Genomic DNA, 24628 nt, shown 5'->3' on the forward strand with positions numbered 1-24628 from the left:
GCATTGCAGACAGAAAAGACAAGCAAAACATAGAAACAGAAAGTGCTACAAATTTAAACACACCAAAAATAAAAACCCACTAAAACCAGGAAGACCAAACACCCTCAGCTGAAATATGATTAATTAAAGAGAAGGCGGGTTTGAGACAGAAGCCAACGCTTCATTAGACTTCAGCAAGTTTCATGCTTCCAGTATTATCGAGTTTCACTCGTTGTTTATGCAAGACTTCGCATCAATTTGACATTAAAGCTACCCTCTCAAAGCCCTAGCCTTAGAAGATATATCACTTAAAAAAAAAAAAAAAATCATTCTTGGTGTTACAAGCTTCCATGCAGATCATCCTCAGAGTTTTCCGTACATTATCTCACATCCATTCTGAATAAAAAGCTCTTTAACAAGACTCAACCTTAATTCTGAAGGCCCACTGAAGAATTTACATTTGTCTTTGGATAGTCCAAGCAAAACCAGACAAATCAAAGACACCAAAGACAAATCAAAGACACCAAAAGCCTTGACTATGTTCAAACCTTTATAACAAATTTTCAGGTTTTGTCGAAAAAATACTTATTGTGTGAATGAAGAGCAATAATTAGCAATCCTTCTCCCCTTAAATTTTGTTTCCTCCCATTCAAGAGGGTTGCATGGAAAAAAAAAAAACAAACACTAAATTGACCAAGCACATCATAATCAGTATCATTTATTTTCACTATAGGAAAAAGAGAAAATGAAGTTATTCCACAAGTCAGAAAGAAAAGAAGACTTGTACTTCAAAGAGCTACCCAGTAGATTTAACTTCATGGGAAGATTTTTTAAAAAAAGCTGTTGCAATTGCTAATTATTAAGCCACATCTTCAAGAAGAAATATGCTACCCAAAGCTTCAAGTAGAACAAAACAATTTTGTAGTTCTGTTTATCTGCATGGATGCAGAATTGGAGATCCGTTAGAAGAACGCTTACCTTTAAAACAGGAGTAACTTCACCTTCACATATTTCAAGATGCAGAGTGCACACTTACCCAGAACAGACAGCAGAAACCACAAGGATTAGCTGAGAAATGAACAGCTACTCTATCCCTAAGCCTGCAGTTTCATTTCCTAATCTTAATGCACAGGCATTCAGGAACTTTAGTTAAAATGCACTTAAATAAATAGCTTGATGTCTTCCTTTACAAAAGAATAAACAATGATTATGGCAGTTCTTTTCTTATATTCTGACAATAAAAAGAAGTAACATTAGATGGCCACCAACATTATTTGCAATGCAAAACTATGTAACCCCATTTTCTTATTTAAAAAAACCACATAGCCTATCTCCTTCAATATCAATATTCATTTTTGTTTTAAAAGGATAATAAAAACAAGCTTTACTCAGTTAAGGAAGAGATACCTTCACAAGGAACAAAAAGCCAGTATCAACAGTGCTGTTCTAAAAATATAGCAAGGGTTAACCTTCAGCGTGGAGACATGTTCACTCCACGAGTGTCAAATTTTTAATAACAAAAAACCCATTTATTACAACAGAATGTTACAAACAACTACTTTCAGTGATCAAAGAGTAAAATTTTACAAAAATGCAAACACTGTAATTTCCGGTTGTGGAGCGATAGATATTCTAAGTTTACAAACACGACATCTTTTTATTTATACAAATGTAAAAGTGATTTCCACTCTGCTTTATTTTCCATTGAATACAGTACGTTTATCCAAACAAAAGCATGTACATTCAATATAGAACATTTTGAGCAACAGCTACAGTCCAGTTTCCATTCACAGTATTTTTAGTGCAATGCACTAACAGGGCCAAATATTTCTCTATCCATAAAAGTATTTTTACTCCTGATCTTGTGATCAACATTTTTAGATATATTTTATACAAAAAGTATATATGAACACGAGGCACCTCCCTAAGTAAGGGAGCGAACCCATATAAAAAACATGGTATTTCTTCTGATGTACAATACCTTTCAAATTGTAGCAATTTGACACAAATCACTAAACAAAATATTTTCTAAAAAGTAAAAAACAAAACAAAACAGAATAAAAAACCCCAAACCACTGACACGTAACACCTGCCAAGAATTTCATAATGGTAGGCATGCGACTGTTTTACTACAATCTTGATTAAAAGGTTAAAGAAAGGGATCTAAAACATTTTCCAAATTATACATAGTCAAGTGCTACCTATAGTGGTCATTCATGATCTTGAGAGAAAAAAATATTTTTAGTTTCTCCCATACTATCCTCCCTTTTTATTAATATTTAATGAAATAAGCTAACATTATAAGTGGTTGTGCACAGATTGTCTGTCTATAATACATCAGCAAATATTCGCTACCTTCATATTAACATTAGTGTGTTGATCTTTCAAAAAATAAACTGAAAAAATAAACTGCAACTATCATTAAAGTGCTTGTGTATAATCTTTTTTAAAAAATTTAAAGAATAGAGGAATGTGGATATTCTTGTAAACTTCCTAGATGTTTACAAAGTTGTCCTATGCACCACATATGGAAATATAATGGAGACCTTTGAAGCAACTTCAGTACAGTGAAATTCAGAATGTCCCAGAACTGGGAAATTAGTCATTATGAACAAACTGATGTTATGGCAAATACTAAAAATTAGTACAATTCAGCCAATATACACTACATTGTTTGCTCTTATACATTCATTTGTAATAAATTTATAACAGTATATGACACAACGCTTGCCAAAGTAGGATATCACAAAAAAGTTAAGAGCTGTTCATCAGTTAGCACTACTGGGGAGGACCCGTATGCACGATGAGCTCTCTGAAGATGATTTCCTAAATGAGGAACAAAAATCTTCTTCCAAAGCTGCTGTTCGTTAACTTGCCTCTGCACTTCTTTTTTAATTTCAGAAAATCTTTTTTACTCTGTCAAACCTCGACTGCATAGAGATAACTGCTAATTTAGAAGCACGTGTGCATTTCAACTACTTCAGTATTTTGGGAGGAGGCACTGTCCTACAAGCAGTCAGAATGGTTATCATTTTAGTAAGAAAACAACAGCTTATGAAAATATTTTCTCCTTTCAGTACCATTATCAAGATATTAGCAGTCCCAACAACAAACTAAAATCTTTTTCATTCAAATGAACTTCAAACTTTCCAAACATCACTTGAATCTATCTAAGGAGAAATGGGAATAAATTAATACTTTGAGTTTACCCATATAATTCTGTTTTAAACTACACAACATAAATAATTTATAAGGCTAAATTTGTAATTCTTGATCAAAATGCAGAAGTCACTCCTCCTCTTAAATTCAGCATATTTCAGGGTCCAGCTCAGTTAATTTTTGAAGTTCCATCCCACTTAGCCAGGATTTGTTACCAAGTCACAAAAGCACCAGATTACAATTTAACATAGCTGGGTGGCAATTCACTACGAAAGCTGAACTCAAATCAAATTATCTCCTGGGAAACAGCATTTCAGAGTTGAAATATAGAACAAGGCACATATACTTGGTTTTCTTCTCACCAAATACGCTAGAAAGGTAATTCTGAATAAGGATGTTTTTAACCTCTTATAGGTATCACTACAGTCTCTCTTCATTGTAATTTTTTGTACATCCCTCCTAACCTTCAGGCATCAATTGGTCATTCTGAAATACAAAATGACCGCATACATACGTTATTTCCTTTTTTAAAAGGTCCTTTTAAAAACAGGCCATCTTTAACATGAAGGCTATGGAAAACTGAGAAACTACAAATATGACCCCTCCAAGTGTAAGAAAATTCCCAGAGTACCATACAAGCAGAAGCTTAGAAAATTCTTGGTCAGACTTCTACACATATTTAGGCTTAAAACAAAAATTCTTGAAGAGACTCAAACACTTTAAAAATAAACAATCACAAGTCTCCAAACCCATGCTTATATAAATAAGCATTAAAAGAATCAAATCCTAAACTTGATGAATTTAAAGGTGTTTGTAGGCACGTAACTCATACTGATTTTAAACAAAGCAATTAAGCATCCACATTACATTCCAAAAAACTGTTCTATATCCTTTTGTTGACAAGACATAGGCTATACACATTAAAATTAAAAAAATAAAATAAAATGCACACATGATCATTCCAATAAGTTCACAGAGATTTTTTCTGTCAACAACTTTTACTGTAGCACCTTTAGTACTTCTTCAACTGGGTCACAGAGAAGTTAATTAACAGGTTGTTATTCAAACCAAACAAAAATATTGTTAATTTTAAAAAATTACTATTTTAGAAATGTACGTATATTAGCTTGATTACAATAGATGCCTTAAGACAATTTAGAGTTGACTATCTATATTCTATTCCAACTTCCTACGGTGACAGATTTAGAAATTAACTCTTTTCCAAAATACTAAAAACAAAATTTAATAAACAAATTTGACATCTACCTTAGTATTTAAGCCGCTAAAACATAAAATCTATAGAAAAATATGTTTTCGGCAATAAATCAACAGCAAATGAAAGGCAGTGGTTTTGTTTTTTTTCTCAAAAAAAAAAAAGAAAAAAAAAGAAAAAACACTTATTTTTTTCCTCACCAGACAACAGCTTTAGATCTTGTACTTCTGCCTTTGGTTTTATTTTCTTCAGGTGAATGAGATACATTTGCTTTGTGGGTTTTCTTATGATGTTCTAGAAAAGCTTTTCTGGCAAATGCTTTCCCACATTTATTGCATCGGTGCAGAGAAAAGTTTTTTGTTACTTTTACTTCAATGCCAACATCAGCTCCTACGTCCTTTTTATTGGGAGAATTAGAGGTGACATCCTGTTTTGAAACAATCTGTTTTGTTTCATCCCTCTGAGGGCCTCTTTTTGTCACCTTATTTAGAACAAGATCAATTGGCTTTTTTATTGCTCTAATTTCTAAACTTGCAGTTATTTTCCCAAGGTAGCGGGGTGACTTTTTATGAACTACAGTTATGTGCCTTATCACATCACGTTTGCGACGTGTTTCATAAGAGCAGAGTGGACACCTGTAGTATTTAACATAAATGTTATTTCCATCTGTGTGTAACTCAATGTGTTTTGTCAAGTTCTGTTTAGAAGTAAATTGGCGTTTACAGAGTTTACAGTAAAGCTGCTTGAAGTCAAAGCCAGCTGAAAGTTTTGGCTTCCTGGTTTTTTGCTGGCCACCTGCAGCAGATGCATTGGTTGATTTAGAGGTTGATTTAGTGGTTGATTTACAGGTTGATTTAGTGGTTGATTTAGAAGTTGATTTAAGGTTTTCAGCGTCCTGTTTAACTTTATTTTTCTGTGCTGACGGTGTGCTCTTTTTCTCATTTGAATGATTTGTTCCCTTTAATTCATTCTGCAGAGAAAGGGCAATGGAAGGGGGTGAAGGTTCTACAGAATCTGCTGGTTCAACTTTTACTTTTATTTCTGTGCCATTGGCAGTATTGTTGGGTCCTTTCTCTCTTTTAGAGTTCTTTCCAGAAAGAGTTATCTTGTGAACAATTTGCATGTGCCTTTTCAGCATTATTTGTGAACTATATTTTCTCTTGCACAGAAGGCATTTGCATGCAGTTAAATTGTATTCAGCCTTTGAAGACGACTTTTGTTTTCGGGTCTTAAAAGATTTTTTAGCCGAAACTGTATCCAAGAACAAAGGTTGCCCAGGCTTTGTAGCTATATCAGGAGTAATGGAATCCCTTCTTAATCCTCTATGAACTTCATCAAAATGCCTCCTTACGTTGGCTTTTGTAGCAAATGATTTATAACATACAGGACAACTTCTACCTAACGTTACAAGAACATTCTTATTTCGTCCTTTCGCAGAGCACTGATTTGGTTTCTTTTTTGTTTCTATGTACTTCTTTAACTCTTCCATCTTTTTTTTGTGCACTTTTCGAATGTGCCGGCGTACACTGCGTCTGGAATGAAATTCTTTCCTGCAAAGGCAACATATCAACTGGTGGCCAAAATCAGAATTATCCAGAGAGTCCAACTCAGGATTTACTGCTGGAGGCTGTTCTTCAGGAGTAGGTATCACTTTGTTTGTAACGGGATCTGCAGGAGGTAATTCTACAGTCTCCCCAGCTGGGACTGGGGCTGAAGCTGAAACAGTCTTAGGTTGCTCAGTGCTGGGTTCCTGTATCTGTACTGGAGCTTGATCAGGGGTACTACTGCTTTCCGCGTTCTCATCTGGGCTATCGGTCCTTGATACATATTGAAATACAGCATTCTGATTAGTTTCTATAGGTTCCAACTTAATGACATATTCTTGCTTATCTACCCTTGGATAGATTGCTTCCAGGAGGTCATTTATGGCTTGACTCTGTTTATCATTTATATCTGGGAGGTCTGTGAAAACAAGCGAAGGTATTTTTTAATGATTTGGTAATTTCAAATTATTTACATTTCAAAGTATCTTTTAACCACTGTGTCAATTCAATCACAAAATTTGCAAAAATTCTGTATTTGTACTATTTTTCTGACCATTTATATTTAAAGGCTCTGAATAATCATTTTTATCACATCAGTACAAGTGACTATTTTATTAAAAGCCAATGCTGGAAGTACATCCTTCCAGCACGCTAATGTGAAAGCCACCTAAACTAAAAATTAGTCTGCCTGGAATTTAACTGTTCTTTAAAAATCTGTGTCAACTGCAAAAATAATGGGATATGACTGAGATTGTTTTGCAGGTGTGCAACCAAGCCTGAACTATCATTAGAAACTGATTTTCCTACTGCTGGAAATGGGCATTCTCAATGAAGGAACCTAATTCTGGAAATAAGCTCTTTTCTGTGAATTCTGAACAGTCCTTAAGAAAGAATGAAACATCTGTGTAACCCGAGCACTGCATGAAGATATAATTAGATAAGAAAGGACTTAACTTCTGGGGCAGGGAAAGCTTTTAATAATACCAGAGCAGTTAACAGGCTCAGTGATACAGTAAGATAGTAAATGTTAAGGACAGAAAAATCCTGTATTATTCAGGGGGGAAAAAAAAACTGTACTAATTTCTCAAAACCATAAAAACGGAGCAAAAGAAGTTATTTTAAGAATAACTTCACTGAGGTTCAACCAAAGGTTCATCCTGTGTTCTGCCCTGATAAGCAGACTTAAAAAGCAAGAAAGAAGGATACAGGGATTCTCCTTGTTTGTCTAATGCCAGTAAACTTCTCAAGATGAAGTTTGCCTTTAAAGTACTGTTTCAATATACCTAGTATCCAAAAAGTTTATTCACATGCTTTTGAAGCATTTACATTCTTGGTTACCACAGTGTTAAGTGGTGGGGTTTTGTTTGTTTTAGTGGAAATACTGGTAATTTTACTGTCTGGTAATTTTGCTGGATACCCCACAGTTTTGTATCATGAGGAAAAAAAAAAAAGAAAAGAAAAACAAGTTATTTCTCCCATTCACCTTCACGTCATTCATTTCACAGGCCTCAGTAATATTCTGTTTTTAAATGTCAGATTAGTTCAGTGACCTAATTCCCAGCACAACATGCTAAGCATCTGCACTGGCATAACTAAGAAGCCAGGGTGCTACAGCAAAAAGGTGAGGCACTGAGATGATACAGTTCAAAATTATCCATGGTGATCTGAAGATGTGATTCCTGATAACAGCTAATTAAAAGCCCACACTTAGTCAGGTTTGTTCCTTCCACACTGCCAGCAATACACAAAAAGCGTGTCAGTACAAGAAATATGCTGTTTTATTGCTCAGAACCCATCTTTTAACACTGAATTTTTAACACCTTTTGCAGTCAGTTTCAAATGGATCTATATAACTTTTTATCAAGGGTAAAAAGTCCTTCCTATTTTATAGCACCTTTTCAGTCATTTAATGACTATGCTAGCAGAATACATCTCAAAAAAGTTGTCAGGGAATAGTCTTTGGAATTTTTCACCATGAGGATGCTGAACTTTTATTCCTATCTCTTGTTCAGTATCTTTTAATTTTATGCATAGAAAAAACTCCCACTTTATTCAATACCCATTATATTCAATTTTATATAAAATGTAAGTATTTATATAGTTTTATTCATAGTAGGTAGTAGTATTCTCTTAATTTGCACCCCTCCTAGTGAATGCTGAACTATGAAAGCTAACCAGCCAACTAAACGAAGGCTAGAACGTCAGGAGCTGGATGGCAAGTCCTTACTCAGGGTATTCTTATTTTGCTTAGAAACCTTTGCACTTAGGTCAGATGCACTTCTAACCTTGCTTTGAAAATACAACTCATCCGTTTTCACAGAAAAGCTCTGTGCCTGTGCAAGAGGCCAAGCACGCTCATTTCAGGAAGGTGACAGTACTAGTCTTTTCACCTTCTCCTTCACAACACTAGCTGACACAGTGTGGGAAAAGAATCACCTACATAAATCTCTGTTGGTTCCTAGTTTTTGAAATATTGAGGCAAGAAGGCATTAGTCGGGAAAGAAAAATCCTCATTGCACCTATATTGAGCTAATCAAGAGATCAAGATAATTAGAAAGCTTTACTAAACATTTCTGAATGCTGATACATCTCCAAATTATTCAGCTTTACTCAGATCAACAAGAAGTCATGACTGGAATAAGACTTTAATAATTTCTTTTTCCATAAGAACATACTTCTTTATTTTTCCCTTGTCATTTAAATTACTTTCTTTTAATAATGAAGTTTAATTTCTACAACAAAGGTGGTGGGCTAGTCACGATCACATCAAATATCTTCAAGCTGCGTAAGGTGAGGTGAGGCTGTGGGAAAGACACAGTATTACCGAAGCACAGGCCCTTAAAGAAAAGGGTGAACTTTCAGTCTGTGTTTCATAATGAGTAAGACTGAAGGATTATGTTCGTAACACTGGGCGCTTCCCAATTACAGGAGAAAACTATGGATATTGATCCAAATCACTTTACAGGATCCTGCTGAAGTCAATCATAACTCTGCTGATCTAAAACTGAAAAGCCTTGTTAGATCCACACTTTTCTATGAGATTCATTTCCCAGTCTTTTGGCATACTTCTCAGTATCTTTCACAGTAAAGAGGAAAAGAACAGGAAAGAAAGAGGGGAAGAGGGAATAAAAAGCATTAATAGCAACAAGCTCCATTAAAAGGTTGGATGTATAAACTAGTATCAAATTATGACATTGACATGAGTCTCAGTTGTTAGTGCATATGAAGTCAGAGATGTAGCTTCTTTACTACCATAAAAGTGATCTACATGTGTTACTATTGAAATTCAATTCCACTTCTTTTTTTGCATTATGTTTCTGGTCTCTTTGTATAAATGGTACAGAAAGATAAGTTTCTCAAGTTCAGATAGTTTTGTTAAATATTTCAATTGCTAAGACTTACTGTCATCCATCTGGAGACTTGGAGGACAATAAAATTTTTTATGAGTAATTAAATTTGGTAATCCTCTGAAGAGACTCCGGCACAATTTACACTCAAAAATGGTGTCCACATCTTTTAACAAGATATGTTTAAGTTGTTTAGTTCCTGTAATAAAAGAAATGTTACACTTCAGGAAGGTTTTCTGTTCATTTTTTAATTCACATCATCCCATGAAAAGTGGAAACATTTTAAAACATAACAATTATAACAGCATTTTATCTTGTGTTAATGCTACTACATTGGACTGTAAGTTTATAATAAATTTTTTCTTTAAGCTTATCCAACAGTGGTAAGAAAGCAACATATATACAGCTATTTCATGTAAGAATGGCACCTGGTAAGGCAAAAAACTACAGAGCATACAATAAAACAAAGAGACAAACTAACAGGTCAAGAAGGGTTACTATATCTAGGTATCTGACTCAAGATCAAGATGACGACGCTTAGGCAAGAAAGTAGAACTGTCGACATATTTTCAGCCTGCTGAAAGGAAAATACATATTATTTAAGTCAGAAACTTCTCCATTAAAACATAGGCAGTGTGACAAAATGTGCAGGTTTTCCAGACTATTACACATTGTATATTCAAAAAACAAACCCACAAAGATACAGTTTGATCTAGCATTGTTGATATATTTCAGCTCCTGCCTTGATTAAACAACTAAAGGATTCAGAGTTGAAGTTACACTTCAGACCTACTCCCTCATTTCTCATGCCACAAAAGCTACGAACGTAATGCCTACAATTAGCAACGGATTACTAAATGATGAATACTTACCCACTCCACATTAGAAAGGAACACTAGCTAAGCAAATCCAGCTTATTTCTCTAGTTTGATTTTTTCCTTATAATGGAATACATCAAAATTAATCAAAATCAGTCCAACAAGCAAAAAATACAATGAAACTGGACTAAGAATAAATAATACCACATAACTATCAATCAAGACACTCTTCAAGCTCCAATAGAAGTCCAAGTTTTCTGTAATCACAGACACTTCTCTTAAGAATTCCTTTTAAAGATCAAACTCGGAGTCACACTGCAGAACCATTTCCTAAACAAAACTCTTTCAAATATTAATAATTTCATAACAACTAAGTTCTTCAATATGAATGGGCCTTACCAAGAGAACTTTTTATTTCTTGGTGTAATAGTAGTACACAATTTTTTACAACTGAGTTTTAGCAAAGTACAGCATCTTCTCCTTCTTGCACAATTGCTTAAAAACGGGACCCAAACTTGACTAACTGAAGCTACCGTCCAGTTTCCATCCCCTCCTACGCCTTTCCTGAGCAACAGCCGCTTGCCTTTTCCTCTCACTGCTCTTTCTTCAAGTGTTACTAACCTCACCTTCATCTGATCTGCCTTTTTACAGACTACTGGACAAATATTTAGATTTAGTGAAAACTCCAAATTTAAAAACTGTACAGAGTTCCCCCAAACGCAGGTTATTTACTCAGATCTCACCAACCAATATTTGAGTTTCTGCATGTAAAGAAAATTACTGATGAAAACACAGCTGAACCAAACTGTAGATGCTCCACGTAGATTAAATTCCAGGAAGTGACCAACTATAATTCTAACAAAAACTCTACAAATTTGGTGACAGTACATAATAAACCAAAATTTGGCCATGCTGTTGATGCATGCCCTAGCCATGAACCCCTCTCTGTAACAAAACCAAACAAAAAAAACCCATCTAGTTCTCCACTATTTCCCAATCAAGGGAAACATAAGTCCTTCATTCTCTCTCCTATTATGCTCATAGTTCAGTCTTTTTCCACTCAGGACTGAAACGTTTTTGTCTAATCCAAATTATTGGGCTTAAGAACTACTGAGTGAGATTTAAGGATTTATGACACACTGGAGGTCAGACTAGATGACACGGTAGTCACTCTGGCTTCAAACCTTCCTTATGCAACTATGAAGCTTTTCATTGGTGGGAATAATGAAAAAAAAAAAAAGATATTGGTCCTTTTGAATTAAACTGTAGCCCTTTAGGGACTTCTGGAAACAGCAAAATTTAAAACATCCACTGGTTTTGTGGACACAGCAGGCAGAGAAAAAAAAATAAGCATGTCCTTACTCTTCACCAACTGCATATTGTGGCAACAAGCAGTCAGTCTTCTGCCAGCATATGGTACCTCCAGCTCACTGAAGCCTTCTCTATTCTGTAGTTACACCAAATTGGGGCAGGTGATACTTTGTCAAGTTCTGTTAATATTTGTAAGTGTTGAAGCTAGAATAACATCATAGTCACAAGAAATCAGTACAGAACATAGGTTATTACAAATATTTCTCTGGCAGAAGTACCAAAGTTTTAGCAAGCAATTGCATTTTCAGAAAAAAAAAAATCTAGGTTCAAATTCATCTGTTATTCTTAACACTTTGGATATCAAAAACTTCTGCTAAAACCACTTAAATAATTACGGACAATACCCTAGGTTTAATCTCTATTTCTTTACCACAAGAATCAAAATAGTTTCTTTCCAAAATGAAATGTTGCTTATTCAAAACTAACCAGTAAAATCTCGGTCTAAGTCCTTTTGCTTTCTGTCCTATTTCGCTGGTGCAGCTGACTGAAGATGGCCAGGTAAGCTATCAATTTAACACCTGCCAGTGAGGACAATCTGGAAGTAGCCTAGAGACAGAGTACTTGCAACTAGTTCGTGCTATTACCAGTAGAGATTCCATTAATCTGCTTCAAGCAAAAGAAGCCGATCACCCATAACTAAGGCCTTAGGCAATCTCATCCAAACACACTTCTTATAAAAGTTTACTTAATGACAACTCATACATCTAGTTTTCTTTCTCATACTAAGTTGTTTAAATGCAAGTGGAGAACATGAACTGAATATTGTGCCATTCTACAAGACTCAGCACAGACATGCATCCCGTTACATAGCAGCAATGATTAATATATATGAAGTGTTTCAAGTATAACAGCTCTACATGGAAAAATCTAGAAACACGTAGACAGTAGCATTAAAGACATTGCTTTAATTTTTGTAATAACTGCAGTGCTCTTGCACCAAGGGTTGTGAAAATAAAATGTTTGGTTTCCCATATCAGGAGCACAGAAACAGCTAGAAAACATTTAAGGTTTCAATCACCTCTGGCATGCTCAGTCAAATGCTCAGTTGTTATTCGTAGATTCATTGCTATGCATTGCAACTCCAGAAAACAACCAAGGAACAACTTAAAAGTCACATGATAAAGCAATTCTAAAAAGATCAAGGTAAACACTAAATTTCCTCATCATCTCAGGAGTTTTAGGATAAACTCATTAATAACAGCAGCAAGGATGACATAAAGCAGAACAACAAACTAATTTTTTATGGTTTTGAAAGATGACTATACAGCAGGAGCTGTACCTTCATCACGTTCTATGAAAACCCTTATTAGAAGAACCAGCAATCACCACCAAAAACCTACAGATATTTTGCAAATACATAGAAAGTCAGGTGCTGGGGTTTTTTAATACACTAAACACGCATAACTGTTATAACAAGGTAATAGACTTCTTAAGAGTCAGGCTTAGTTTCATACCTGTTCGAAAACACTCAATGATTTGTTGAATACCAGATTTTGATGTTTGCAGAGGCTGCTGTAATAGCGGAGGATCACCAGGTTCCAACAGATGCACTGAAATATATAAAAGGACAATAAGCCATTGGAGAACACTCAGGTGATTTTTATTAAGTTATGGATTTTCTGTGCATACAGTAAACTAGCTAAAAATAAGGGCCAAGACTACAGTAAAAGTCGTCTCACTCAAAAATTTTCATTTACACTGAATTAAAACACAGATGATAATGAATTTTCCAGTAATGATACCTGGAAAATTCAGGTATTTTGGTCATTTTGATTAAAGGAGATGTGTACTCAAAGCTATGTGTATCAAACAAAAAAACATATAATTACACAAAACCAAGCTGACTCACTAGAAATTTCCATCAATTAAAGAAATTCCAATCTACTTGACTCCCATTGTTCAAACCAAAATGGATGTACAAAAAAAAGCATTACCAAATACTGTACTTCACAGTGTACTATGTGATTTCAATGTTGTCAGTACACACCTAAGCACGGAATCCAAATCTAAAGTAGCAACGATCAGAAAAAAAAGCACAAGTATAGCTATTTTTGGTACATACAACTTAGTTATCAGATTTTTAACCAATAAAACCACATTCAAGAAACACTTCTAGTTCAAGCAAACTGCTGAAGTAATACCTTATTTCTGAAGTTTCATTCCATACCACAATCTTTGTAAAATCCATTGAAACTAAAACACGTATTGATCAGGATGATTTTTAGTTATTCCAATACACAGTATTTATGCATACGAAAATTAATAGCATTCCATTGCTTTTTATGCATAAGGCAATTAAGCTCTGCCCAGATGCAAAACCAATTTAAATGAGTAAGGGCACTTATTCATGAATGTGTTTGCAAAATCATTAATTAGGTCTTCTTGTTAATTTCTTATTGACAAAATGGCTAGTTTTGTAGTTCATAAATTGGCTCCTACCTTATCCATTTGATTTGTTTTTTAACCCCATTGTAAGGTTTTGATTTATAAATGAAGCACTGAGCATCTCTAAGAAATTTATTTTTAATAAAGAGCAGTAGAGGTGTAGTATAAAACTATGTAGAAATATTAAGTGCAAACAGATTAAACACATTTTGACAGGAAAGTTGTTCTAAAAGATGTTAAGGTTATAAATAAATCCACACTGAAAAGAACATTAGAAAGAAAAGCAGTCTAAGAAAAGAACGATAGAATGAACACTCCACCCAACTATGCTGGCCCCATAATATACTATTATATATACGAACACATAACCACCATTACAAATCAGCTAATCGTTTGGGGATCTCCAACACAATGACATATTGTATTCTACTAGCCTATTCCCTATTCTTCAAAATAGTATATTTTGGGTTGTATACTGCCTCTAATATGCATGTGCAACACCCACTGACATCAAGAGGAGTGACATACGTGAAGCAGACATAACACATTGCTGTTATTTGTAAAGCAAGAAAAGTATTTTAGCTTTTTCAAAGCATTATAACAACTCAAAACCATTTAATCTTAAACACAAAGAAGTGTTTCTACTAGCTGAACAATACCTACTCTCAAATTACATTTTATTAAAGAAGCATTATCAAAGTTGTTGCCACGCTCATGCTTTCAACAATTAATTCCCTAAACTGATGCCTTTCTTTTCAAAACACAAGTGAAAGCATCCAAACAACAAACTGCAACAAGAGAGAAGCCAAATTTCCTTTTAGGCTACCAATTATAACAGTAGGCAGAACAATTACAAAAAAAACTAGCAAGTTGGCTAAACCTTCAGAGAATGCATTATACTTTCCACTGATTGCATCTTCCATGTCATGCAGCAGTGGAATGCAAATATACACTTAAGAACTTTGTGGAGTTTTTTTCCTCCTCTGAAAATCAGATCATTGAGTTCATCAGAGCTCACCAGAGGGGTGGTAAAGTAAAAACATAAACAGAAAATGCAAAAGATTGCCAGAAATGTCATTTTACAAAAAATTCAGAATAGTACACTTTGGGGAAACAAAAAGGCCAGTTGTTTGACACAACTTCTTGCCTTCCTCAGCTCACTACATACAATGCCCCTGTGGTGGCTTGGGGATTATTACACATCCTGCAAGAACTGAGAAATTATCTTGCCAAAAAAATTTTAACATGATAGCTCAAGGATATAAAAAAGAAAACCACAAACATTCCCAACTGAAATTCAGAAACTTTTGATATCCAAAACTGTCACTAATGATGCACATCTACAACATCACAACAGCTTCTGCAAGCTTTTACGGAAGGAGAGAAGTGAAACAGCCGCAGCACCACACGCCACTGTACCTGGCTCACAGCATCCATGGTGATGGTGGTCAGTCTGACAGCACTTGTCCCTTAGAGGCATTTTCCGTGCGCACCACCCACTTTCCTTCTACATCCAGCAGCTCGTTTCTGCTAAAACAAGCAAATTAACTGTCAGCCCCGCAGAGCCGGCGGCTGCGGCCGGCGCGAAGCTCGCACACCCCCGTCCCTCAGCGGCCCCGCCGGCGCAGGCCGGGCGGCAGCGGCACCCTCCGGGCAGGAGAAACTTTCCATTGTTTACAGCCGGTCTCACAACGCCCTCTGCAACGGCCGCTCCCGCCCGGGCCCCGACACCCGGCGCGGCCCAGCCCGCCTCGGCCGGCAGAGAGGAGGCCCCCTCGGCCGCCGCCAGCCCCTCCCGCTCAGCCCGGCCCGGCCCCGCGCCCCCTCAGCGGGCGGCTCCCGCCGCGCCGCTCTCCCGCCGCGCTCCGTCCCCACCTCCCAGCCCTCCTCCCGCCGCCCCGCCGCCGGGACGCCGTCCCTCAGCTCCCTCCGGAGCGGAGCGGGGGGGAAAGTTGCGCCCCAACAGCCGGGCCGGCCGACCCCCCCAGCGCTGCCGGAGGAGCCGGAGCCGGGCACGCCCGCCGCCCCGCCACGCGAGCCCGGGCGGGGATGGGGGAGCGGCCGGCAGGTGACAGCGGGGCCGGCGGGACGGGAGGGCGCGGCGAGCGAGCCGGCGGCGGCGAGCCCCTACCTGGGCGAGGAGGGCCGGCTTCCCCCTCCCCGAATTAAACTTTATTCTCCCCTGTCCCGCCAGAGCGGCGGCCGCTGACCCCGGAGCCGGATGGGCAGAGGGGCAGGAAGTGACTGCGGCCCTAGCGGCAAGGGGCCGGCGCAGTGCGCAGGCGCCTGAGCCGCCGCTCCCCCGCCCGGGCCGCACAGGTGCCGGGCGGCGGTTGGGGCGCGGGGCGGCCGTTGGGGCCGCGGGGCCGGGGCTGTGAGGATGGAACGCGGCGGGGGCGGGCTGGGGCGGAGCAGCGGGGGTTGACCGGCGGGCGGGGGGCGCGGCGGGAACCGGCGCCGTCCTTGTCCCTGTGAGGGGAAAGGCTCGGCGCCGGTCCCTGCGCGGGCCGGTGGTGTGCGGGGCTGCCCTGAGGGCACCGGTGCTCCCACAGCAGCCACCAGTCACCGTCACCATCATCAGGTGGCATTTCTGCCCTGTCTCAGCCTGGTCTCCTTCATGAGGAGGAGACCCAAAACCCACCATTTGTCCTAGACAATTCACCACGGAAAAGGATAGATCAATGTTTTGAACACCTGGAGGAAAAGCGTCTTTTCTGAGAGAGAATTGTGTGGTGGGTGTTCCAGATATCAGCAAGAGGACATCTGTTCACTGTAGTGGACGGCCAGGCAGCTGGTGTCTCCAGATATGTTTCCACAGGGTGTCTGCTTAGTCCTACGCTCTGTTAGTGCACTTCTCTTAGTAGCTTGGGTTGGTGAAAAGGTAATAGTTTTTGCCAAAGGAAAGGATGCAAATAAGTCTTATTCAACTTAAGGAGAAGCCTCTATCATTTAAGGAAAACCTCTTGTAAGGAAATAAAAGGAATACGCACATCGTGACAGAAAGAATGCTGAGTGATGGTACTAGAACAGAAATGATCTTTTAAGCTGTGCCTTGGGGTAAAATCACTTCTGAATGAAGATGGGATTCATGGTTTACAGACAACGTTCAAAGTCAAATCCACTGTCCACATTAGAGTGAAATGTCTTACTAGCACTGTTTCTCAAACCAGGCATTGAGAGGTTTTACGATCTCTCACCATCAACTTCTAGGCAACATAGTCATCTTTTAAAATACAGACATTTAGTTCATCAGTAAGTCTTCCGTATCCAAAGCAACAGGAGGACAAATTCAAACTCCATAAAGTACATTTGGGTTTTGGTTACCAAACTTCGGGCATCTTAAGTATCAGAGAACACTTCAAACAGCCTAGTGCCAAGTAGCATCTTTAACTCTGAAGCACAGCAGAAGTCAACTGACACCTTCATGTTAGGTGTCCAAACGCAGGTGTCCAGAGGTGCCCTCATCGTGAGACCTTAGCTACATCCTGAGCTCTGCTGTGTTGCAGACACAGACAGGAAGAGGCTTAAACTCCACCCAGCCCCATAGCTGCATTCAGCCCCTGTATAATGCGCTTGGGTAAAACCGTGAAGCTCATGCGTAACGAAGTGCCAGGAAGCCAGCTGTCAACCCCTTTTCTGCACAATAACCTACTGGCTGTAGCGCTTGCCCAAGAAGTAACAAATTTGGAGAATTAGCATTCCTCACCTCCTAGGAGACGTGAATATCAGATTAGGAGTAAGATCATCTTCCATTCTCACTGATTCTGATATGCAACAAATGTCAAAATCCTAGAGTAACAGCAGCTTTAATTTGCATCTTGGTCATTTACTATGAGAACTGGTAGCCCCATTACCAGTATCATTTTATTAAGTAATCAAAAAATAGAGAAAAGCAACCTGCAAATCATAAACTCATCAATGGAAATTCAGGAACTTTTGGTTGTATTTCAAGTGACTGAAGATGTTATAACAACTTTTGTGAGTGTCTGAATGTCACCAGCTAGCACAAAAAGGGAGCAAACATAGTGATTGTTCATTTCCTGGTAAACTCCCAGCAGAAAGAACTGGAGTAGCAGAAGTCTGCCAACCTTTATTGATTTCTTACAATCCCAACGATCATTTGTCTTAGTCTCAAAAGGGACATCACACGTTTCCCAAAAATAATCATCAAAATGTCCACTCCTGCCTCAGAAAAGTCTTGGTAAGACATGGTGTCTTCAAAGGTGGGCTATCCAGTAGTGGTTCTTCCTTGAACTTTAGTGATAAAATCTAATAAAATTTCTCAAGATCCAGCACGTTTATGAGGACAATGCTTAAAGATTTAAAAAGTGAGAAAAGGAATCCAGCGCAGATGAACGATTGCGTGGTATCAAGTGTTGGAGAGCAAGAGTGCCTGCCCAAACCAGTGGCAATGGTGCGCCTCAATTCAGCAGCCCCATGAAGCATCTTTTAGCATGTCCTTTCCTGAGGTCCAGGTCACTGTAGAATATTTTACTGTAATAGTCATCTGTCAAATACTGAGTTCCTTTGGTATCAGCTTATAAATGTCATCTCCTAAGTGCAAGGATCAAAGCCAATGGACAAAGCAAAAGCTTATTAGTGCTACTTCTGCCAGTTCTATAACTGTACTAATTCCTCCTCAGCTTCAGAAAAATCATGGTTTCTTACATATCATATGCACAATTTTAGATATAGGTCAAACTCCATGTAAAATTATAGAGCAATTTAGGCTGGAGGTCATCTCGCCCAGCTTCCTGCTCAGAGCAGGGCTGTCTTCAAAGTCAAATCAGGTCGCTCACAGCCTTGCCCTACCAAGTCTTGAAAATCTCCAAGAGTAGAGATTCCATAGCTTCTTTGGGCTTCTTCTTCTGTGTTTAGCCACTCTCACTGTGAATTTTTTCTCCTTCTATCCAATCAAAGTTTCTCTTTTTGGAGCTTGTGACCATTCCCTTTTGTCCTTTTTCTTGCCAGCTCCGAAAAAAAAATCTACCTTCTTAATAACCCCCCACTCAGTGAAGCATAGGAATTATATCCTCTCTCAATGTTTTCTTCAAGATAAAGAAACTGAATTCCTTCAGCCTTTCATGTCATATGCTCCAGCCCCAAAGGAACTCAGTATTTGACAGATGACTATTACAGTAAAGTATTCTACAGTTTTGATTACCACCTTTGGGATACTCCAGCTTCTGAGCCTCTCTTGCATACTTGGGAGGCCAAACTGGACACAGTATTCCAGATGTGGCCTCACAAATGCCAAGTAGAGGAGAACAGTAATTTCCCTTCACCTGCTGGCTATATGCTTGTTGATGTAACACGGTATGTGGTTAGCCTTCATTACCTCAGAGGTGCAGTTCTGACCCTTGTTCAACTTTTTCATTGGGTGCCACAGGTCAACTTTTTGCAGAGCTGCTCTTTCTTTAATGAGTCAGTCCCCAGCCTATACCATTGCAGGGTTTTTTTTGTCCTGGATGCAAGTCTTTGATCTGTCAGCCCATTCTCCAGCTTGTTCAAGGTCTCCTCATAGGACAATCCTGTCCTCCAGCACATCAGCCACTCCCCCAGTTTCACACTGTCCACATGCTGAGGGTGCATTTCAACGCATCATCCAGATGGCTATGTTAAACAGCATAAGCCCCGATATTGTTCCTTGAGGAACACCACCTTTAATTAGCTGCCAATAAGATTTCAAACTACTGACTACAACCCTTTTGACCCTGGCAGCCCAGCCAGCTATATACCATGTGTACCTACCCTGTAGTCTTTCCACCCAGTTACATTTGGATTTGGCTAGAGGGATGCCGTGAGAGCTCATGTGGAAACCCTAGCCAAAGTCAAGGTAAATGACACCCTCTGCTTCTCCCTCATCCAGAGAGCCACTCATTTCATCATAAAAGACAGTGAGACTGGTTAAGCAAAATTTGCCCTTCTGCCTACCCCCTCTCTGGTTTTAGTAATTCCAATTAAATTAAGTACTGTCCTGTTTAGTTTGTTGTGGGGGCAGGGGGAGAGTTGCTTATTTTTGGAGGATGGCCAAATAGCAGCTGAAATCTTATTCTATCTTAAATGCATTTTCATAACTTTTGTGGAAGATGGAAAAAATGGGCAGTGTTGCATGCATGTGTGAATCTCAGGAACTTAGTTGACCTTGTAACTTGTTTGTGGATGAAAGAAAGACCCTCATCTGTATATTGTTGTGTTTAACTCATCATGGAGTTTATAATGTAATCAATCAGTGATGTGGGCAAGCAAACACACCGAAACTTTGACCAGTCAGATAGCCAGTCATGTGCAAAGTGTCTCTGGTACAGATAAAAGTTGCCAGCACAGATCAGGTAGTTCCGCCTGACCCAGCAGAAGATGCCTTCAGGAGGATAATTGCGGAGGGGAGTCCTTTCAGCCAGTGACTGGCCATTGTGTTTCAGAACTTCAGATCAAAGATCCCAGCAAAGCTCACTTCACAACACACTCCTGCAGTTGTTCCACCAACAGGATAAACTGGAACTAAGATCCAATTTGAATTTCATCACGTGAATGAAGAACGAGCAGGAGACATTGCCTGATTTTGAAAAATGGAATGTTCCTCCATTAAATATGAATGATAATTTTTATAATAAAACTTATTGAATAAAAATGGTAAGGCAAAAACTGGGTAAACTTTCTTTTTGTCTTACGTAGGTAAGAAAAAATTCAATGAAAATAGAAGACAGAGATTTTTAAAACAATAAGATGTAATTCTTCACGCAATCCATAATTAGTTTGTATCCAGTGAACATGGAAATTTACAGCTAAACTACAAACAGTGGTAAAAAGTGCAGCATGCTCTTCCATATAACAAAGATAAGGATGAAAATCCTTTTGACCCATTTCATGTAAATTCTACACATAAAATACATTATTAGAGGAGGGTTTTTTGAGTTTAGCTTTTGTTCTCTGGCTAATGTTCTCCATATAACCAGTAGACTTTGAAACAGCATCTTTATTTATTCGTTGCCTTTCAGATGATATGGAACTGGTGACATGTTTTGAACTGAGACTTCTGTTACAACTTGATGACCAAATTCTTTTTTAATTGTTTCTCTGTTGTGGTTAATGGCTTGGAGAAATCCAAAATTCAGAACAGTTTCTCTTAGTTACTAGATTGTGCTTCCAAAATGTATAATGAAGTATTCCAGCTAGGGAGATAATTTTTGGTAGAGGACATCGGAGCATTATCTCAAATAGTGATAGTAGGCTTAGTGTCCACTGAGAGGTTTTGTTCTGCCAAAGGGCTGGTAGTAACACCTGCTGAGATGCCTTACCATCTGTTTATACATCTAAGAGCTGTAAGATTTGATTAGTAAAACTTTTCCTCATACGCTGTGACCACTGACATTTTTTTCTGTATTTGGGATGCATTTTGGATGAAGCACCTGGCTTCACAGTAGTTTTTCCTAGGAGAAGATAATTCTAAGTTGGAATGAATTAATTCTGTGATGCTGCACTGAGCAGAGTTGTGTTTTGCAGAGATGAAGGTAAAGTTGCATAAACTCTGAAGGATCTCACACATAATGTGTGCTAATCAAGCAGTGTCACAAGTCATAGTCATAAAGTGTTTCACTGCAAGTACAGATATTCCAGCATTCCTTAAGCCATCACTCTTAGCTTATTTTACTGATGTGACTTCGTCTAATGTTCTCACTGAAAGCATCCCATGATTAACTGCACATTCATAAACTCCAGATTAAACAAATTTTAGACATAGACGTCTGAGAGCAATTCAGATGATTGTTCCAGGCACATTAAGACTCCTTTGTTAGAGTCTCTGTATCCATGATGGCCAGATGGGTAGAACGCTCACCAAGGAAGCAGAAGACCTTGATTTCTAAATCCTAAACTACAAGTTAGAGACCCCTTTTGTTAAGCACAAGGCCCAGTTCAATCAGGAATGCAAGAGCTGGGGGGTAAAGAGAGATTAACAAAGACAGGCTGATCTATTCAGAATGCAATTGACTTGGGGAAAGGGAAAAACAATACTGAGTTCTGGTTGCAATTCCCAGCCCTGTTAATTTATTTATATCCAATGATGTTTAAATGGGAAATGAATAAACAAGTCTTTAGAGCACAGACATGTTGACTTTCAGACAAAGGTGGGATCACTCAGACAACTCTAAATTGTTTGGGGTTTTTTGGGTCCGTCACTGCGAAAAAGTACATGGTAAGTTTTCTATGCACTACAAATGAAACCATGTGAATTAGTTCTCCTCGTGCCATTCTATAATCCAGTACAACGTGCTTACAATATTCACAGTTTTAAACTGTGTATGTTTATATGCTGCATGCTTTTTGTGGAATCTGAAAAGTAGATTCAGTTATATTTGCATCAAATCTATATTTGCATAATTGGAATGTTTACACAATCCTGATACCTTAGCTTTGACAGTATCTTATGGAAAATCCCTGGGCTAGAATAATTCTGAATCTTAGTCAATGTGTATTCCAGTCTAACAAGCAGCTGCATCTTCATGCTCTGTTCTCCAATTAACACAAAGCTTCATTACCCTTTTGGGATGAAAATAAACTGCTATGTGTATTATCTTACCCATAATTTACTTATTTACAAACTTAGTAAAACTCATCATTAATTAGACTTCTCATGAGGTCCCTTCTGTACTTTCTGGTGCACTACTATAAAGTTTAGCAAAGGGAACAATCTGCAATGCATCTCTCCCCTAGGAGACCCTTGTCGCCATTTGATTAGAGATTCAACCTATCCTGCGTTTTTTCCCTTTATACCCTTCAGCTTTGATTCCTGGTTGCACAGTGACCCAGCTTCACATGGAGGCAGGAAAAATTTTCTGCCCCAGAAGTATGTAGCTCATGATTACAGCACTTTTGTGGAAAGCATGAGCTGGTGGTTCAGTCTCCAGCAAGGCTGTGTGGGGAATAGAATCCAGGCTTCCCATTTACGTGCTGCACCTTCTTCTGACAGCAGTTTCTGGCAGAAGCGTAAGACAGCATTACAGAGTTAATGCTTTTTTTTTTTTTTTTCTTTTAATAGAAAATGTCTGTGTAGCTGAAAAAACTGAGAAGAAAAGCTTTGGCAAACTGCAGGTGACAAGAAGTGACCATTGTAACGCACCAAGAAGACGTTCTGAATCATCAGCTCAGTGTGGTCAGTAACCCTCTTTTTACGAGGAATAAGGAAAAAAAAGTCTAACTGCATTGAATACGTACCTTGGGTAGTTTTGACTGGGACCGGGGCACTTTTGCCATTGGAAACTTAGCCTCAACTAGCCAAGTTCCAGTATTCTCATTTCCCCCTCATGGATCTCTAGCAGGTACAGCAGGATTTGCAACTTTAAAATCATTTGTCTTGTGTAGCTTTCTTTAAGAAAGGCATGATTCTGTGACAGTATTCTCCCCTTCTTACTTTTTGTTCCCCTTTGGTTTACTGTTACCTACCTAGCTGGGTAGAAAGGTATGCTTCTCACAGTACAGATTAATCTAATCAAATATATTAGGAAACATGAAAGACTTGCTTACAGTATTATATAATGAATTTGCATCTTCTTACCACGTTCAGTTTTCATCCAGTCCAATGATTTTTTTCCCCTGTACAGTCTTCCTGTGGAATGAACATGAAGTTAATTTAATTCATGTTCTCATCCCTGATTAATCTGATTAATACAAAATACAAACAGATATGCAACACAATGAGGTGCATGCTTTTAGAAATCATTTAATTGAGACATATATATTTTAAGGGTTTAATTATACTTATGACATGCACTGGGAAATGGAGGAGAATGCATCTGGATAAGCAATTTGAGGCCAAATGCAGACCTGGTCTAGCATGCTGATTCACAAGGTGATCATGTTGTGTACCATGTAGTGTGTATAAAAGCTAGTCCTATTTATGAATCTAGTGAAGTTTAAAATCAGTATAAAGCATAACCAGATGTCTCTTTCTTTTGTAGGTGGTGGCAAAGGATGCAGACTGTCGAAGACAGAAGAGAGAGGAGGGAAGAGAAGACAAAAGAATTCCTAACGCTTTCAGTGGAAAAGATAAAGAAGGATACTCCTAAGCATATCTTGAAATGTGCTGGAGAAAATTGGACAAGGGCATAAGTTTCTCTGTATGTGCATATGTATGTGTGTGTACGCAGATGTATGGATATAGAGTGGGAATGGGTAGGAAGCAGTAGAGTGTGGGAGGTAGTTTAGAGAAACAGGAGCTTTGGGGAGGAATTCTGGAGAAGGAAAGTAAGAATGAGAGAGATTCATGAGAAGAGGGGAGAAGGAATTGAAGAAGACATGGAAAAGATTTAGAATGAAAGGAGGTGCAATAGCCTAAAAATAATGCAGGCAAGACTAACAGCAAGAAGTCTAACAGAAAAGGGGAGGAAGAAGTAGGAAGTCAAGAAAGACAGAACAAACAGTAGAATTCATTAAGCCAAGTTTCCTGGGGTTTTATGACTTGTAATGAGATTATCCTGTTTGCTGACCATTTTCATAGCATTTGCAGTAAAAGCACACAGGAGGTGTAAACATAAGCATCCAGGCCCTGGGTCTGATCAGAGCAACAGTGCCTAGAAAATCCAGAAATAGTAAAGTTATTTCTATTCAAAAAGGAAGCAACTGTTCTCATAAGCTTATTTATACCTGTGTGTGTGTCTGTATGTAAATCAAGTTATATATTGCAGGACAATAGCAATCTTAAATTTTGTTTGGGAAATTCTGATTTCATTAGCAAACTTGCAAGATGTTACTCAACATCAAGGAGCCAAATACAAGTACTTTGAGATGTCTGAAGACAAACCATGAAAACCAAAT

The 24628-nt window shown here is 38.4% G+C and overlaps 1 protein-coding gene across 2 annotated transcripts; it reads right to left on the minus strand.

Moving 5' to 3' along the window:
- Positions 1–581: 581 nt before the first annotated feature.
- On the minus strand, positions 582–16057 carry ZNF800 (zinc finger protein 800). Of its 2 annotated transcripts, none has more exons than XM_054187480.1 (5): positions 15948–16057; positions 15236–15343; positions 12886–12981; positions 9298–9441; positions 582–6313 (listed from the first exon to the last, which is right to left on the minus strand). In XM_054187480.1, exons 2-5 carry the CDS (start codon positions 15294–15296, stop codon positions 4548–4550), a joined length of 2067 nt encoding a protein of 688 aa, XP_054043455.1. In that variant the 5' UTR covers positions 15297–15343; positions 15948–16057; the 3' UTR covers positions 582–4547. The 2 variants fall into 2 exon arrangements, with proteins under 2 accessions (XP_054043455.1, XP_054043449.1); XM_054187474.1 differs by having other exon boundaries at positions 15236–15346; positions 15948–16029.
- Positions 16058–24628: the final 8571 nt, after the last annotated feature.

Source organism: Rissa tridactyla, chromosome 1 (assembly GCF_028500815.1).
Source record: "Rissa tridactyla isolate bRisTri1 chromosome 1, bRisTri1.patW.cur.20221130, whole genome shotgun sequence".
In the NCBI taxonomy this organism is placed as follows: Eukaryota; Metazoa; Chordata; class Aves; order Charadriiformes; family Laridae; genus Rissa; species Rissa tridactyla.